Consider the following 19,331-nt stretch of genomic DNA (forward strand, 5'->3'; position numbering starts at 1 on the left):
TCCAGAGGAACTGGTCGGCCACTGTGTGAGACAGGAGGCTGGACTAGATGGACCCTCCCTGGTCTGACCCAGCACGGCTCTTCTGATGTTCTTCTCAGAGGAAGGCCTTGGCCTCTGCGCCCTGTTGTTGAGCCTCTAGAGGACTGGCTGGCCGCTATGTGAGACAGGAGGCTGGACTAGATGGACCCTCAGTGGCCTGACCCAGCACGGCTCTTCTGATGTTCTTCTCAGAGGAAGGCCTTGGCCTCTGTGCCCTGTTGTTGAGCCTCTAGAGGACTGGCTGGCCGCTATGTGAGACAGGGGGCTGGACTAGATGGACCCTCAGTGGCCTGACCCAGCACGGCTCTTCTGATGTTCTTCTCAGAGGAAGGCCTTGGCCTCTGCGCCCTGTTGTTGAGCCTCTAGAGGACTGGCTGGCCGCTATGTGAGACAGGAGGCTGGACTAGATGGACCCTCAGTGGCCTGACCCAGCAGGGCTCTTCTGATGTTCTTCTCAGAGGAAGGCCTCGGCCTCTCTGTCCTCTTGTTGGCCCTCCAGAGGAAGTAGTTGGCCATTGTGTGAGACAGGAGGCTGGACTAGATGGACCCTCAGTGGCCTGACCCAGCAGGGCTCTTCTGATGTTCTTCTCAGAGGAAGGCCTCGGCCTCTCTGTCCTCTTGTTGGCCCTCCAGAGGAAGTAGTTGGCCATTGTGTGAGACAGGAGGCTGGACTAGATGGACCCTCACTGGCCTGATCTAGCAGGGCTCTTCTGAGGTACTTAGGAAGGTGTGACAGACTAGAACAAAAAGGTGATTTTGCAAAACTGCAGAATCGTTTGAAGAGCGGCAGAGAAGGAAGAGTGGCTATGATTGACAGCTCTTTTCCTAGCGCTCCCATTGGTTGGAACAGGCCCACAGAGTTCTAAAGGGGCAGTTGGGTTTTGACAGTTGTGGTAGTTGTGGCTCTTACATTGAACAGGTTTGGCCACCCCGGTTTGCATCTGTTTCCATTCTACACTACAGACCACTTTTCCATGCCTAGCAACAATAATCTCTCTCTCCCCCCTTTTGCAAAAGACACAGTCTGCCCTCGACTGCCGAGAGGAGGAATATTTGCTGACCATCAAATCCCGTGACGAGGCCTTGAGGGAGAACCAGGAGATCAAGAAGCTGATGAGTGCCAGCGAAGAAAGAGGGAAACGGAAGGTAACGAGCGTCGCGTTGCGGCAAAGCGAATCTCCTGCCAGAGTTGCTTTTGATCGGCGTCACCGGCACCCCTGATCCGTAGGAGTTCATAGACTTGAAAGTTCCCTGACTGGGCTGCCAGGCAAGCCCCATCTCGTCCGATCCTGGAAGCGAAGCAGGGTCAACTCTTGCAAGTCCTGGGATGGGAGACCTCCTTGAAATACCAGCAGTCAGGAGGTTAGGGGTGGGCTCTATTCAGCCACCTCCCCGAATATCTTCCATGTCCCCAGTAGGGGTCAGTCACCAGAGGTCGCCATGACTTCCAGGTGCAGACACACTCACGCACTGTAAATACAACACAGTAGATACAATACAGTAGGTGGGCTGTTACTCCATATCCATCAATAAGGCAACATGCAAAAACATACATATTGCGAGCCTTCTTTATGAGCCTCAGAGTCTGCAAACCTACGTCTCCTCCACATAGTGCTATGCAGAGCAAAGGGCCTAAAGACCCTTTAAATCAAGGGTGTTGAACTCATTTGCTACGAGGGCCAGATCTGACAGAAATGAGATCTTGTTGGGCCCGGTAAGTTTGGGCCAGGCCATGTCGGGCCGGGCCATGTGTGTACCTATTTAAGACTAGGCAGCAGAGATACAAATTTTATAAAGAACGCAGACAAATGCAAAAGTATATTTTTAAAAAACTCAGAACATGCTTAAAAGGTTAGCACTTATTGGTCTTAAAGGTGCTTTCTTTGTATCCCTTCCATGGGGTCCAGAGAACTGGGCCAAGGAAGCTCCGGCTCTTTCCTTCCTTCCCCAGGGGACTGGTTGGGGGGAGCCTCAGCCAATAGAAGGAAGAGAGACTTGGCTCAGTGGCTCCACTGTGTAATTGAGAGAGCTTGGCAGAGCAAGCTATTCCTCCCGGAGGGAGGAGCCTCAGCCAATGGAGAAAACAAAGGTTTTGCTCTGTAGCTCCTGTGCGATTGAGTGAGCCTGGCAAAGCAAGCTGCGATGCAGAAGGAAGCAAGAGAGAAGGGAAAGGAAGCAGATGACAGCCAGTTGCTCGGGGGCCTAATAGGAGCCCTCCAGGGGCCTGATTTGGCCCCCAAACAGCATGCTTGACGTCCCTGCTTTAAATCTCACTTGAAACATTTGCTCTGTCAGTGAGCTGCAGGCCAAGTGTCTTTGACCAATCAGAGACTGACCAAAAATGGACTTCACCGCATCTCTCCTTTGCTTCCTCGAAACATCAGCTGACAGCTCTGCGGCGCAAGCTGGAAGAAGCCAACGGGGACAATCACAGAGTGACCACCTTGCTGGAGAACGTGGTGGCGTCTCACAAGAAGATGGAGAAGGCTATGGAGAAGGCGCACACGGAGCTGGGGCGCAAGGATTCGGAGATCAGCGGCCTGCGGAGGGAGAGGTAACTGGCCCTGCATCTCTCCCCTGTGCGGGTGGGGCTTTGGGTATTCAGTGGAACTGAGTTGTGCTGCGAATGGGCAACTTACGTTAAAGCTGAAAGAGATCTTTAGTAGGTAATTACTACCTGAATTCAGTTCAGGGGCTGAATCAGTAATTACTAAGTTACCTGTGTTACCTGGGGAGTTAGCGAAGGATGTGAGAAGACGGGAAAATGGAATATGTTTGCCGAATTTCTGTTCCATATATGGGAAGTGATCATTGATTCGGGGGTAAATTAATTAGAAAGAGAGGGACGGTGGCTCAGTGGCAGAGCATCTGCTTGGTAAGCAGAAGGTCCCAGGTTCAATCCCCGGCATCTCCAACTAAAAAGGGTCCAGGCAAGTAGGTATGAAAAACCTCAGCTTGAGACCCTGGAGAGCCACTGCCAGTCTGAGTAGACAAGACTGTCTTTAGGGAGGGACAGTGGCTCAGTGGTAGAGCATCTTGCTTGGAAAGCAGAAGGTCCCAGGTTCAATCCCCCGCATCTCCAACTAAAAAAGGGTCCAGTGTGACAAACCAACTGTTGCAAATTCACACATTTTCTTCCCAGTGAGAGAGAACCCCCTAAGGCCGTGACAATTCGATTCACATTTCAAAATTCCAGACAGGTGGCCAGCTCTGTTCCCATTTCAAGTAGATCTCCATCAGAGTAATGCTTATCATACAATTCCAAATAAAGTGCATTAATTAATTCTGAAGCGTCAATTTGAGCAGTCATGAAATGATCACACTGGAACTTTAGAGGCCTGGAAGAATAAACTATGGAATGCAGACGTGACGGACTAGAACAAAATGGTGATTTTGCAAAACTGCAGAGCCGTTTGAAGAACGGCAGAGAGGGAAGAGTGGCCATGATTGACAGCTCTTTTCCTACCTCTCATAAGAACATAAGAGAAGCCCTGTTGGATCAGGCCAGTGGCCCATCCAGTCCAACACTCTGTGTCACATAAGAACATAAGAGAAGCCCTGTTGGATCAGGCCAATGGCCCAGCCAGTCCAACACTCTGTCGCATAAGAACATAAGAGAAGCCATGTTGGATCAGGCCAATGGGCCATCCAGTCCAACACTCCGTGTCACATAAGAACATAAGAGAAGCCCTGTGGGATCCGGCCAATGGCCCATCCAGTTCAACACTCTGTGTCACATAAGAGAAGCCATGTTGGATTAGGCCAGTGGCCCATCCAGTCCAACACTCTGTATCACATAAGAACATAAAAGAAGCCATGTTGGATCAGGCCAGTGGCCCATCCAGTCCAACACTCTGTGTCACATAAGAACATAAGAGAAGCCATGTTGGATCAGGCCAGTGGCCCCTCCAGTCCAACACTCTGTGTCACATAAGAACATAAGAGAAGGCATGTTGGATCAGGCCAATGGGCCATCCAGTCCAACACTCTGTGTCACATAAGAACATAAGAGAAGCCCTGTGGGATCAGGCCAATGGCCCATCCAGTCCAACACTCTGTGTCACATAAGAACATAAGAGAAGCCATGTTGGATCAGGCCAATGGGCCATCCAGTCCAACACTCCGTGTCACATAAGAACATAAGAGAAGCCCTGTGGGATCAGGCCAATGGCCCATCCAGTCCAACACTCTGTGTCACATAAGAACATAAGAGAAGCCCTGCTGGATCAGGCCAATGGCCCATCCATTCCAACACTCTGTGTCACATAAGAGAAGCCATGTTGGATTAGGCCAGTGGCCCATCCAGTCCAACACTCTGTGTCACATAAGAACATAAAAGAAGCCATGTTGGATCAGGCCAGTGGCCCATCCAGTCCAACACTCTGTATCACATAAGAACATAAGAGAAGCCATGTTAGATCAGGCCAGTGGCCCATCCAGTCCAACACTCTGTGTCACATAAGAACATAAGAGAAGCCATGTTGGATCAGGCCAGTGGCCCATCCAGTCCAACACTCTGTGTCACATAAGAACATAAAAGAAGCCATGTTGGATCAGGCCAGTGGCCCATCCAGTCCAACCCTCTGTGTCACATAAGAACATAAGAGAAGCCATGTTGGATCAGGCCAGTGGCCCATCCAGTCCAACACTCTGTGTCACATAAGAACATAAGAGAAGCCATGTTGGATCAGGCCAGTGGCCCATCCAGTCCAACACTGTCACACAGTGGCCAAAAAACCCCCCAAGTGCCATCAGGAGGTTCACAAGCGGGGCTAGAAGCCCCTTCCACTTTGCCCCCCCCCTCCCAAGAATACAGAGCATCACTGCCCCAGACATTTCCAGTAATATACTGTGGCTAATAGCCACTGATGGACCTCTGCTCCATATTTTTATCCAATCCCCTCTTGAAGCTGGCTATGCTTGTAGCCGCCTCCACCTCCTGTGTCAGTGAATTCCACACGTTAATCACCCTTTGGGTGAAGAAGGACTTCCTTTTATCCGTTTTAACCTGACTGCTCAGAAATTTCATTGAATGCCCACGAGTTGTTGTATTGTGAGTTGCACCCGGAAGAGTGGGGAATCAAACCCGGTTCTTCTAGATAAGAGTCCATGCTCTTAACCCCTACACCAGATGGGGTGGCAGGCAGACACTTTCCTCACGCTCTTTTCCCTTGCCCTGTCTGGGCTTCCACGTGCAGGACCCAGAGCCAGCAAAGGATTCAGAAGCTGGAGGCAGAGCTGGAACAGTGCCACAGCCAGATGGCCGTGGAATCTCCGCCGGGTGCAAAGGTAATAAAAAAAAATCACTTTCCTGTGGTTAGGCTGGTAGCCTCGTCTGTCTTGGGCATGAACAGCCATCAAGTCACAGCTGGCTTCCGGCAAGCTTGTAGGGTTTTCCAGGCAAGAGGAGTGGTTTGCTATTGCCCGCCTGTGCGTAGAGCCCACGGATTCCCTAGTATCCAGATATTAACCCTGCTTGGTTTCCGAAATCTGATGACTTGGAGCTAGCTTGGACCATCCAGATAACGGCATAATTAAGTACCCTCCAGTCGCAGTGGATTTACAGTGATCCTGTAAGGTTTTGGGGGTAAAAGATCATAGAATCATAGAGTGGGAAGGGACCTCCAGGGTCATCTAGTCCAACCCCCTGCACAATGCAGGAAACTCACAAACACCTTCCCCTAAATTCACAGGATCCTCATTGCTGTCAGATGGCCATCTAGCCTCTGTCTAAAAACCTCCAAGGAAGGAGAGCCCACCACCTCCCGAGGAAGCCTGTTCCACTGAGGAACCACTCTAAACTCACAAACACCTCCCCTTAAATTCACAGGATCTTCATCACTGTCAGATGGCCATCCAGCCTCTGCTTAAAAACCTCCAAGGAAGGAGAGCCCACCACCTCCCAAGGAGGAAGCCTGTTCCACTGAGGAACCACTCTAAACTCACAAACACCTCCCCCTAAATTCACAGAATCTTCATCGCTGTCAGATGGCCATCTAGCCTCTGCTTAAAAACCTCCAAGGAAGGAGAGCCCACCACCTCCCGAGGAAGCCTCTTCCACTGAGGCCCCGCTCTAATGGTCAGGAAGCTCTTCCTAATGTTGGCCGTTGCCTACCTGGTATTCCTTGGAGATCTCCCATCCAGACACTAGCCAATGCTGCCCCACTTAGCTTCCGAGATCTGACCAGACTGGGCTAGCCTGGGTCCTGACATAGCCAGGACAAGAGAATTCACAATCTCTTCGATGCAAAGACTCCCATCATAGCTTTTGTTAGTCTGTGGTCAAGATCGGCTTGGGAAGTATCAGCTAGTGGATTATGTTACCAGTTTTTATTTTCTTTTTTGGTAGCCATGTTGGGTCAGGCCAGTGGCCCATCCAGCCCAACACTCTGTGTCACATGGTGGCTAAAACCCAGGGGCCATCAGGACGTTCACCAGCGGGGCCAGAACTCCAGAAGCCCTCCCACTGTTGCTCTCCAAGCCCCAAGAATACAGAGCATCACTGCCCTAGACATAAGAGAAGCCAGGTTGGATCAGGCCAATGGGTCATCCAGTCCAACACTCTGGGTCGCACAGTGGCCAAGACCCAGGGGCCATCAGGAGGTCCACCAGTGAGGCCAGGACACTAGAAGCCCTCCCACTGTTGCCCCCCACAAGCACCAAGAATATAGGGCATAACTGCCCCAGGCATAAAAACATAAGAGAAGCCATGTTGGATCAGGCCAATGGCCCATCCAGTCCAACACTCTGTGTCACATAAGAACATAAGAGAAGCCATGTTGGATCAGGCCAGTGGCCCATCCAGTCCAACACTGTGTCACACAGTGGCCAAAATACCCGGGGGCCATCAGGGGGTCCACAAGTGGGGTCAGAACTCCAGAACCCTCCCACTGTTGTCCCCCAGGCACCAAGAACACAGAGCATCACTACCCCAGACATGAGAACATAAGTGAAGCCATGTTGGATCAGGCCAGTGGCCCATCCAGGCCGACACTCTTACGTCACACAGTGGCCAAAACCCAGGGGCCGTATAGGGAGAGTGGAGGCTTATTTGATAGCTTAAATAATGTACCATGTTTCATTTCATTGAAACCATCTCTTCCTCGTGCTTTTCCTCTCCGCCGAAAAGACGGACCAGCTCCGCAAAGTCCTGGAAGCGACGAAAGGGGACAACAAGAAGCTGGCCGAAAACCTGGAGCAGACGCTGCAGAGCAAGAGCTTCCTGCAGAACAAGGTGGCCGACCTGCAAGAAGAGCTGGAGCTCAAGGAAGCCGCGTACCAGAAACTGGTGAAGTGCAGGTCAGAGCAACAGCGCCCTCTAGGCCCAGGGCCCCCTTCCCTTTCCCTTTCTGTTTGGTGTTTCTGGATTTTGGAGAGGGAGGACTCCTTCATGGGGGTAACATGGAGGGTCACCGGGTTCCCCCCTCCTGGCCGCCCGCAGGGGATGGGACGGGTAGGGGTGCCAGAACCAGGTTGGAGATTTGGGGTGGAGCCTGCGGAGCACAGTGGAGTACAGCACCATAAAGCCCCACCCTCCCAAGCGGCCATTTTCTCTGCAGGAGCTGATAAGAGTCGCCGGGTTTCCCCTGGCCACTGGCAGAGGCGGTGGTGGGGATGGGGGGCAGGGTTGCCAGATCCAGGTTGGGAAAGTCCTGGAGATTTGGGGGTGGAGCCTGGGAAAGGCAGGGACCTCAGGGGGGCTCAGTGCCATAACGTCCACTCTCCCAAGCAGCCATTTTCTCCAGGGGAAATGATCTCTGTAGTTGGGAGATGAGCTGTCATTCCAGAAGATTCCTCCCACCGCCCCCCCCCCCCAGGTCCCACCTAGAGGCTGGCATCCGGTAAAGAAAAGGTCCCCTGTACAAGCAGCAGTCATTTCCGACTCTGGGGTGAAGTTGCTTTCACGTTTTCACAGCAGACTTTTTAGGGGATGGTTTGCCATTGCCTTCCCCAGTCATCTACACTTTCCCCCCAGCAAGCTGGGTCCTCATTTTACCGACCTCGGAAGGATGGAAGGCTGAGTCAACCTCGAGCTGACTACCTGAAAACCCAACTTCCGCCAAGGATCGAATTCAGGGCGTGAGCAGAGCTTAGGACTGCAGTACTGCAGCTTTAACACTCTGTGCCACGGGGCTCTTAAAGGTAAAGGTAGTCCCCTGTGCAAGCAGCAGTCATTTCTGACTCTGGGGAGATGTTGCATCACGACATTTCACAGAAACTTTTTCTTATGCAATGGTTTGCCATTGCCTTCCCCAGTCATCGACACTTTCCCCTCCAGCAAGCTGAGTACTCGTTTTACTGACCTCAGAAGGATGGAAGGCTGAGCCAACCTTGAGCCGGCTACCTGAAAACCCAGCTTCCGCTGCGGATCAAACTCAGGTCATGAGCAGAGCTTAGGACTGCAGGACTGCAGCTTTAACGCTCTGCACCACGGGGCTCTTGCAATCTACAAACAGGGGTGGGAATTTTAGTTAGTCCTTTTCTCCTCTCACAGTGGCCTCTGACAGCTGGGGGGGGGGGGCAGCTGTTTTGTAATTTATTGAAAAGATTAGCCGCCTTTCCAGCTTACTGGAACTCAAGATGGCTTACAATGTAAATAAAAACAGAATACACTAAAATACATTAAAAACACTAGTTAATAAGATACATTAAAACACTAGTTATTAAAGTACATTAAAACACTAGTTAGTAAAATACATTAAAAACACTAGTTATTAAAATACATTAAAACACTAGTTATTAAAATGCATTAAAAACACTAGTTATTAAAATGCATTAAAACACTAGTTATTAAAATGCATTAAAAACACTAGTTATTAAAATGCATTAAAACACTAGTTATTAAAATGCATTAAAACACTAGGTATTAAAATGCATTAAAACACTAGGTATTAAAATACATTAAAACACTAGGTATTAAAATGCATTAAAACACTAAGTATTAAAATGCATTAAAACACTAGGTATTAAAATGCATTAAAACACTAGGTATTAAAATGCATTAAAACACTAGTTATTAAAATGCATTAAAACACTAGTTATTAAAATGCATTAAAACACTAGTTATTAAAATGCATTAAAACACTAGTTATTAAAATGCATTAAAACACTAGTTATTAAAATGCATTAAAACACTAGTTATTAAAATACATTAAAAACACTAGTTATTAAAATGCATTAAAAACACTAGTTAAAACCAATAATTTGAAACTGCTGGCGGGCAGAAGAACTAATTAAGCGCTGTCATGAACAATGTTCCTTCTAATCTGCAGAGTCTTGTGAGCAAAAATTCTCCCTAAGAGGCGGAGGACATCTTGGGTGTTTCCCACCGTCCAATCAGGGAGGCAGGAATCTTAAAAAACTTCCCCTTCCTGTGGATGTGGGAACCACCCTCCTTCCAGTTTATTTCCTGCCTCGACAGGGAGTAGCAGCGTTTAGGCTAGGTTCCTACCCTTTCTCATTACTTGCCTATCTCTTAAAAAAAAAAAAAAAAAAAAAGAAGATACTTTTTCTTTCCCCTCAGTTTCTACCTTGTTGTTCATCTCCTGATATTCTACCTCAGATCTTTTTCTGCCTTCTCAATCCGTCCTTCAGTCCCTCTCAGCTTCTCTGCCTCCTTTCCCCCCCCACTTTCTTCAGCGCTTCAGAAGCGGCGCGGCTGTTTAAACTCAAGCCGCGGCCGAGCGCACAGCATTCAAGCCGCAGAGGAGAGGGAAAATGACGCGTCGGTCAAGAGACGCGTTCATGGACGACGACCTGGTTCCTGACGCCTGGCGCGGAACCGAGAGGCCCGCCTCCGGAGCCGGCATGACTTCTAAGCTTGCCTCGGCTACCGGCAACGTGCCCTGTAGGGGCGAGAAAACCCAAAGGCGAACGCAGGCGGCGCTGGTCTTCCCCAGCCACGGAGGAGGCTTCCTCGTCAGGGCTCTTCCCCACTGGCAGCGGCCATCTTGGGGAGCGCAAAAAGGCGCGAAACGGGGACAGACCTCAGCCATGCAGCTTCCAGACGCAGGAACGTCCCGATGCCAACCTCCTGGCGGGAGACTCAGTTGCAGATGTGATCCAACCTGCGCTGGAAGCCACGCAGACCTGCCAGCCCCAGTCGGGCTTGGGTAACGTACCCTTTATGGGGCCCTCCTTTTTTACTGAGTTTCTTGAATCAATAAAGCAGACGGTGGGGGCAGCAGTCAGGGCATCTGGCCATAGGAGACCCAGGTCCCCCAGGTCCAGTTCCCCCTCCAGATCACCTTCTCCAAAGAGGTCCAGAGGTAGCTCCAGCCACCATAGGGCTTCAAAGAAACCTCTGCTCTGTGACCAGATGGAGAGCGAAAGATCCATTTCTGAGACCCACTCTCATGATTCCTATGGGGGAGATCGGGAGGAGGGCGAATTCTTATCTGATGAGGAGATAGAGGACGTTGCAGTTCCGGAACCCTCATCACGGTTTTTTCAAGGCAGAAGAGTTCCAACCTCTTTTAGCCAAGGTGCTGTCTGCTCTAGACTTACAAGCATCACCCGAGGAGCAGGAGTCTCCCCACCCACTAGCCAACCCCAGAAACAAACCCAAGGGAAATACGGAGTTTTTCCCCAGATTCAGATCCTCTGAAAAGGTTTTTCCCTTCCCTGAGTTCTTTGAGCGTCAGTTGAAATCTGAGTGGGCCAAACCTAGTACCAACAGACAGGTACCCAATTCTATCAAGAAGCTCTATGAATTACCTGCCTTTGCTAACGATATGCTGCAAGTACCATTGGTGGATGCACCAATCGCAGCCTTACAGTCTGTTAGCCTAACAGCCTTACAGTCTGTTAGCTGAGGATGGCCATGGCTAGGTGCGAGACAACTGGGACAAAAAGATAGACTTGGCCTTGAAGAGGAGCCACGAAGCTACGGCTCTGGCCATCAAGGCAGCTGCGGCCACCTCTATAGTTTCCAGAGCAGCGATCGTCTGGATAAGACGGCTTACTCAGCTACTGCCGGACGTGGATAAACGGGTCCTGGAAGGTACCAGCAGACTCCTTAGGGCCTCCGAATTTTCAGCGGATGCCTCATTGGATGCCCTCACTTTCTCCGCTAGAGCAATGGCATCAAGCACTGTAGCAAGGCGGGGGTTATGGCTCCGGGCTTGGCCGGCAGACGTGCACTCAAAGTCCATCGTGTCAGCATACCCATTCCAGGGAGAAAAGCTATTTGGAAACACCCTGGATAAGATCCTGGTGGAAACACGGGATAAGAAAAAGGCCATGCCCAAGTATCTGCGCCGCTCCGATAAGAGAAGCTTCGGGTCTGGTTCCTTTCGTGCCTCCTCCAGCTTCTCCAAACCAAAACAGGACTTCAGAAGAACAACCTGGGGACAGTCCAAACAGAGTTTCCAAAAGGGCTTCTCCAATTCACGATTCCAGAGGAATCAGCCCGATAGGTCCGACAAATTTGAGAAGGGCCCCAAGCCCAACAAAGCATGACTGGAATTCTATTCCAGTGGGGGGCCGTCTACTACACTTCCAGCAGGCGTGGGCGGCCTCAAGGGTCGATGCTTGGACGTTGGAAATTGTTTCATGGGGTTACCCCATAGAATTCAAAGGGCACCTCCTGTTCGTTACTTGGTGTCTCCTCTTCGCTCAAACCCAGAACAAAAAAGCATCACCCTCAAAGCAATTCAACATTTGCTGCAAATTGCAACGATAGAACCTGTTCCTCCATTGCAGAGAGGTCAAGGCGTCTATTCCATCTTCTTCACGGTGCCCAAGAAAAACGGGGGCTGGAGAGCGATTCTAGACCTGAAATTTTTTAAACAGACATATCAACCTCCGTCACTTCAGGATGGAGTCCATCAAATCTATAACGGAGTCCCTGCACCATCAGGACTACATGTCTTCTCTGGGCCTAACAGAGGCATATCTGCACATTCCAATCCTCCCAGCACATCGCAAGTTTCTTCGTTTTTTGCGTAAATGGGACTCACTACCAATTCAGAGCCTTACCCTTCGGCCTGGCGACGGCACCACGGGTGTTCACCAAGGTGTTGGTGAACCTGATTGCAATCCTCAGACAGAGAGGGATACATGTGCACCCCTTCCTCGACGACCTGCTGATAAGATCCTCGTCGAGGGAGAGTGCGGAGCAGGACGTTATACACACCATATCCTGTCTTCAACAACACGGGTTCATAATCAACATTCCCAAGAGTCATTTACAACCGTCCCAGAGGCTACAACATCTGGGTATGGTCATCGACACAAGGATGAATTCTGTTTTCCTCCCAGAAGACAAGATACTGAGGACCAAGGCATTGGTGCTCCAGTTAGTGCGGGAACCATTGTCATCTCTCCAGACCCTGGCACGACTTATGGGTCTTCTAGTCTCAAATCTGGAGGCGCTTCAATGGGGTCGCTTTTCACACCAGACAACTTCAGATGTTTTTGCGCCCTTATCAGATCCAGATCATGGAGAAGCGCCCTATGTCGTTGTCTGTTCCCAAGAAGGTCAAGGAGAGTCTCCTGTGGTGGACAAAGGACCACAACCTGCGTCAGGGGAGAACGTTCCTCGTAGAGAAGGAAATACAGCTCCTTTCGGACGCCAGACTTTCAGGTTGGGGGGCGACCCTCAACGAGATACCTACCCAGGGCCAGTGGACACCCGAGGAGGCGAGTCTTCCCATCAACCTTCTGGAACTCCGTGCGAACGGACAATATCGCTGCCAAGGCCTATTTAAACAATCAAGGGGGGTCCAGGTCGACTTCCCTTCGCAAGGAGGCCGTGAAACTGTTCGAATGGGCGGAGAGACATCTAAAGTCCATAAGGGCGGAGCATATCAAGGGGACTTGCAATATCAAGGCGGACTGGCTCAGCCGGGAGAGCATTCAATCGGGAGAGTGGTCTCCCAACAAGAAGCTTTTCTTAACGCTTCGGCCCGCCGGTGTTGGACCTCTTTGCGTCTTCTCAGAACCACCAGCTTCCTCAATTCTACACGAGGTACTACCACTACCAAGCGGAGGCCACGGACGCATTAACTTCTCCCTGGCCGCAAGGCTTTCTATACGCCTTTCCCCCAATCCCGATCATTCCGAGGTTGCTCAGAAGGATCAGGCTGCTAAGGGCCAACGTCATTCTGGTTGCTTCCTGGTGGCCGCGACGTCACTGGTTCTCATCAATCCAACAGATGTCAGTAGCGGAGCCGCTTCACTTACCAATCTGTCCAGACATGCTGTTACAGGGCCCGGTGTGGCATCCTCATACAGACTGGCTGAGGTTGACCGCTTGGAGGTTGAACGGCGCTCTCTCCTAGATCTTGGTTATGCAAGTGACGTGACGATCACCATCCTAGCATCCAGAAAAAGCTCCACAACGCGGATCTACGACATGTCCTGGAAAGCCTTCCACAGATGGTGTCGGAGAAAAGCCGTGGACCCGTTGCATCCTTCTGTCCCCAAGATCCTACAGTTCCTTCAGGACGGTCTCCATTCTGGATTGAAGCCAGCTACCCTCAAACGTCAGGTGGCAGCCTTATCCTCAGTTCTCCAGCAGGTGGACGGCGTGGACCTCTCATCTCACCCCCATATTCGACGCTTCCTTAGAGGAGCCTCCATGAGTTCTCCACCACAAGTACATCGGTTTCCTACCTGGAGATTGAACCTGGTACTCTCGGCCCTAACAGGTCCTCCTTTCGAGCCCTTAAGTTCTGTATTCCTAAAGTTCATGCGTATGAAGACCATCTTTCTGGTGGCAATAACATCGGCCAGAAGAGTTTCAGAGATCGGGGCCTTATCGGTTAAGAGGGAACTGTGTGTGTGTTCCACAAGGACAAGGTGGTCCTCTATCCGGACCCTACCTTCCAACCGAAGGTCTCTTCTAGATTCCATCAGAGTCAAGAGATCAACTTACCATCCTTCTGTCCGGATCCCAAGCATCCCAAGGAGCGCACATGGCATACCTTAGACGTGCGAAGAGCAATTAAGGTCTATCTTACAAAACTGAATCTATCCGAAAATTAGACTTCATGTTCATTAATATAGCGGCTCCTAGACTGGGACAGAAGATGTCCAAATCAGCAATTAGCTACGCCATCAAGCAGTGTATATCGGAGGCGTATAAGGCGTTAAACCTTCAAGTACCACCAGGGATCACTGCACACTCAACCAGGAGTGCGGCCACCAATGCTGCCTTCAACAGGAATGCCTCCATAGAGGAGGTGTGCAAGGCAGCTACGTGGGCATCTATCTCCACTTTCATCCGACACTATAAGTTGAACGCATATGTGTCGGCGGACGCAACTTTGGCAGACGAATCCTGCAACACGTGCTGCCTGAGTAGGACGATCCCACCCTGTATGACATACTGCTATGGGAGCACCCAAGATGTCCTCCGCCTCTTAGGGAGAACGACCCTTGGCACTTACCGTGAGGGGTCCTTCTCCTAAGAGGACAGGAGGACATCTTGCCCTCCCCTTCTTCTATCGTCCTACCCTGGGCAGCATCTATGTATCTGGATCTAACTTCTTCTCCTGTAGTCTCACCTACAGCTGTTGATTACTCTTTAACACAGGCTACCTGTAGTTTACATGTTTTTTCTCAGTTTCTATACGAGTTTATTTCAGTCGGTTTGGGAGGCTCATGCCAAGTTTTTGTACCGACCACCAGTTAGCTCACCTTTTTTCATAGCAGCGATGGTTGCAAGAGTTCTTTACTGCTTCTCGGAGTCACCCGAACTGGAAGGAGGGTGGTTCCCACATCCACAGGAAGGGGAAGTTTTTTAAGATTCCTGCCTCCCTGATTGGACGGTGGGAAACACCCAAGATGTCCTCCTGTCCTCTTAGGAGAAGGACCCCTCACGGTAAGTGCCAAGGGTCGTTCTACTTTGTGAGCTGCTGGCAATAAAGTTGTGAGCTGCTGCAGAAATTATTGTGCTCTGGGGTCATCCTTCCTGAGCTAAGACAAAAATGTGTGAGCTGGAGGCTAAAGATCTGTGAGCTAGCTCACGCTAACTCAGCTTAGAGGGAACGCTGGTCATGAATAAAATTGTCTTCAGCTGCCTCCTAAAGACAGAGGAAAGCTCGCTTGTGTGAACATCTGGCAGAAATATTTGCCATCTGTAGAAATATTTGCATTGTTCTGTTTCTGTTCTCTTTTCCCCATATTTAGAACTTTTCTTCCTTAATCATTAATTAGTGTATGGCATCATTTGTGACATACCCAGGAGCTCTGAAGACTGTCCGACAGACTTACGTTCTAGGTCTTCTGTGGCGAGCTAGGCTTATTTTGGGGGCTGAGAGAGCTCTGAAAGAGCTGTGTCTGACCCAAGGGCCAGTTTGGTGTAGTGGTTAAGTGCGCAGGCTCTTATCTGGAAGAACCGGGTTTGATTCCCCACTCCTCCACTTGCACCTGCTGGAATGGCCTTGGGTCAGCCAGAGCTCTCGCAGGAGTTGTCCTTGAAAGGGCAGCTTTTGTCAGAGCTCTCTCAGCCCCACCCACCTCACAGGGTGTCTGTTGTGGAGGAGGAAGATAAAGGAGATTGTGAGCTGCTCTGAGACTCTGTCCTTGAAAGGGCAGCTTCTGTGAGAGCTCTCTCAGCTCCACCCACCTCACAGGGTGTCTGCTGTGGGGGAAGAAGATAAAGGAGATTGTGAGCTGCTTCAATATCCAATATCATCATCATCATTGAATATAAACTTTAAGAATTCCCCTTACTACCACCTTCCAGTTACCGGGAAAGACACAAAAGGATTTTGTGGAGGTCTTTGGACACCACAGCAAGCCTTTGAATTCTCGGTTCATAAAACAGCAATTTATTGTGAAACACGGCCAACATTAGCTAGCAACACGTTGAGAGAACATCTCCGTCTCTGAACCGACCTTTTTGGATGAGAACGAGGTTCTCATATATCTCATCACTGGATATTTGACAGGGAATTTGGACTTTGAACTTCCATCCATGATTAGAATCTGGATTTTAGCTTCTGTGGACTCTGGGCTCTGCCATTTTCCTCGAACCTGTTCGTTTTTGCAAATATTGTATATTTTGGAGCATTCCGTATTCTGTAGTTGTTGGTCGTACATGAGTGAAAAGGACTGATCATTTGTAACTGAAGTTTTATTTGGAATTTGCGCGGTTGTTTTTGCATTCCATTCCTCAAGGGACCAGCTGATCGAGGACGCCAAGATGGAGGCTCAGCTGTGCGCCGAACGCCTGGAGACGCTCAAGAAACAGTTCCAGGTGGAGCGAGAAGCCGTCAAGAAAGTGGCCCAGAAGGAACTGGCAGAGGTGAGAGGCTCCCGGGGGCTCTTCTGGGCCTCTTTCCCAGTGTAGGGAGGCCCGGCTCACGGCACTCAATAAAATCCCACCACTTGGAGCCTTTTCCATCTCGACCAGCAGCCAGATGCCCACTTTGGAGGGCAGGGCCTGTGGGGTGGTAAGTGAATGTCAAAGAGAGGCAGTTTGGTGCAGTGGTTAAGTGCGGGGACTCTTATCTGGGAGAACCAGGTTCGATTCCCCCCTCCTCCACGTGCAGCCGCTGGCGTGACCTTGGGTCAGTCACAGTTCCCTCAGCCCCACCTACCTCACAGGGTGCCTATTGGTGGGAGGGGAAGGTATGAAGATTGGAAGCTGAAGTCTAGTGTCCAGATCACGTGATGCAATGGTATCGCTTTACTCTGCTCTGGTAAGACCTCACCTGGAGTATCGTGTTCTTTTGGGCACCACTTTTTAAGAGGGATATAGACAAGCTGGAACGGGTCCAGAGGAGGGCGACAAAGATGGTGAGGGGTCTGGAGACCAAGTCCTATGAGGAAAGATTGAAGGAGCTGGGCATGTTTAGCCTGGAGAGGAGGCGGCTGAGAGGTGATAGGATCACCATCTTCAAGTCCTTGAAGGGCTGTCCTATAGAGGATGGTGTGGAGTTGTTTTTTGTGGCCCCGGAGGGTAGGACCAGAACCAGTGGGTTGAAATTAAATCAAAAGAATTTCCGTCCCAACATTAGGAAGAACTTCCTGACCGCTGGAGCGGTTCCTCAGTGGAAGAGGCTTCCTCCTTGGGAGGTGGTGGGCTCTCCTTCCTTGGAGGTTTTGAAACAGAGGCTAGATGGCCACCTGACAGCAATGAAGATCTTGTGAATTTAGGGGGAGGTGTTTGTGAGTTTCCTGCATTGTGCAGGGGGTTGGACTACATGACCCTAGAGGTCCCTTTCAACTCTATGATTCTATGATCCTTCGGGTAGTGAAGGTTGGGGTATATATCCAACCTCCTCCTCTTCCTCCTCCTCCTTCATCAAGCCTCGTTTGCTGCAACTCCAGGATCAGTACAGGATCTGTAATTTTGAAAATGCGAGTGGGCTTTGGTGTGAACACCATTTGTGTGCCACTTTTTACTGTATGCATTTTGTACTGTTTTTCTGCTGTACTCCAAACAGGCGGGTAGGAGCTGGATCCAAAGTCTCTTATTCAAATACTAATCGCAGCTCACCTTGTTTAGCTTCTGAGATCTGACAAGATTGGGCTGGCCTGGAACATCCAGGTTCGGGCAAGAAATGTTCAGAGGTGCTTTTCCACTGCACCTCTGAGAGGGAGAAAAGCACTTTTCTCCCTTTCTCACAATACGCTCAACGAAATTGCTGAGCAGTCGGGTTAGAATGGATAAAAGGAAATCCTTCTTCACCCAAAGGGTGATTAACATGTGGAATTCACTGCCACAGGAAGTGGCGGCTACAAGCATAGCCAGCTTCAAGAGGGGAATGGATAAGTATCTGGAGCAGAGGTCCATCAGTGGCTATTAGCTACAGGGTATTATTGATGGAACTCTCTATCTGGGGCAGTGATGCTCTGTATTCTTGGTGCTTGGGGGGGGCAACAGTGTGAGGACTTCTGGTTTCCTGGCCCCACTGATGGTGTCCTGGCCCCACTGATGGTGTCCTGGCCCCACTGATGGACCTCTGCTCCATATGCTTATAATCCTGATGGCCCCTGGGGTTTTTTGGCCACTGTGTGACACAGTGTTGGACTGGATGGACCACTGGCCTGATCCAACAGGGCTTCTCTTATGTTCTTTTGCCCACCTTTGTGTAGCAACCCTGGACTCTCTTGGTGGTCTCCCATCCAAGTAATAACCAGGGCTGACCCTGTGGAGCGTCTAAGATCTGACGACATTGGGCTAGCCTAGGCCATGGGTGCACGTATATGGAGACATGCGTAAGATTGCCCCCTTCAGCTACTAGTTTTGTGTAGTGGTAAAGTGCACGGACTCTTATCTGGGAGAACTGGGTTTGATTCCCCACTCCTTCACTTGCAGCTGCTGGAATGGCCTTGGGTCAGCCGTAGCTCTCGCAGAGCTGTCCATAAAAAGGCAGCTTCTGGGAGAGCTCTCTCAGCCCCACCTACCTCACAGGGTGTCTGTTGTGGGTGAGGAAGGTGAAGGAGATTGTAAGCTGCTCTGAGATTCAGAATGAGGGGCGGAGTATAAATTCAATATCTATCTTTTTCTACAAAGCAGTAGACAAAGACCAACTAAGTTTTATTCAGAATGTAAGCTTTCGTACGCTCTAAGCAGACTTCATCAGACAAAATCGGAATGGCTGATGAAGTCTGCTTAGAGCATTCGAAAGCTTCCGTTCTGAATAAAACTTAGTTGGTCTTAAAGGTGCCACTTGTCTACTGCTTTGTTCTATTCCTTCAGACCAACACGGCTGCCCACTGGGATCTGTCTTTTTCTACTTAATAGCTTTGTGAATTTTTCGCAAGATGTACTGATCCCTGTGGAGTAGCCCACAAAACTATTAAGTAGCTGAAAGAGGCAAATCCTAAGCAGGTCTACTCCGCAGCCGGTCCCGTTTTGTTTAGCGTGAACGGCCTTCAGAACGAGAAACCCGGAACGAAAACGAGGAGGCGTGTTGGGGGACTGAGGCGGAAAGGGCATTCTGCCTGGAGACCTGCAGCCTTCTCCTCCCCGCTGAGACGAGCCAGAGCGAACCCGTTTTCTTGGTCCCCTCTAGATGAAGGCGGCCCTGGAGGAGGCCCGCTCTAAGTCCACGGACGTGTCCCGCTGCAACAGGGAGTTGCGGGTCAAAGTGATGGAGCTGGAGGAGGCGCTGGTCAGTCACAAGGAGAGAGTGAAGAGGCAGAAAGTGCTGATCACCCAGTACTTCAGCTCCAAGGCAAATAACACCCGGAACGCAGAGAGGATAAAGGTGGGTAGTGTGATGTTTGTTGTTGTTGCCAGGGACTTCTGTGTGATCTGGATCTCTACACACTAGACAGAGATCTCCCCGGATCGGTGCCACTTACCAGAATGGAAGCTTTAAGGGTATTTA

General features: G+C 50.3%; 1 protein-coding gene across 1 annotated transcript in view; it reads left to right on the top strand.

Annotated features, from left to right (window-relative positions):
* CCDC150 (coiled-coil domain containing 150) overlaps positions 1 to 19,331 on the top strand; it is a 65,911-nt gene that overhangs the window by 39,695 nt on the left and 6,885 nt on the right. The window contains exons 17-22 of the mRNA XM_060257066.1: positions 1,057 to 1,185; positions 2,424 to 2,593; positions 5,238 to 5,328; positions 7,169 to 7,338; positions 16,168 to 16,294; positions 19,014 to 19,208. Of these exons, the coding sequence (XP_060113049.1) occupies positions 1,057 to 1,185; positions 2,424 to 2,593; positions 5,238 to 5,328; positions 7,169 to 7,338; positions 16,168 to 16,294; positions 19,014 to 19,208 (882 nt within the window). The remainder of the gene's footprint in view (positions 1 to 1,056; positions 1,186 to 2,423; positions 2,594 to 5,237; positions 5,329 to 7,168; positions 7,339 to 16,167; positions 16,295 to 19,013; positions 19,209 to 19,331) is intronic.

The sequence above is a fragment of the Heteronotia binoei genome, chromosome 16 (assembly GCF_032191835.1).
Source record: "Heteronotia binoei isolate CCM8104 ecotype False Entrance Well chromosome 16, APGP_CSIRO_Hbin_v1, whole genome shotgun sequence".
Classification (NCBI taxonomy): Eukaryota; Metazoa; Chordata; class Lepidosauria; order Squamata; family Gekkonidae; genus Heteronotia; species Heteronotia binoei.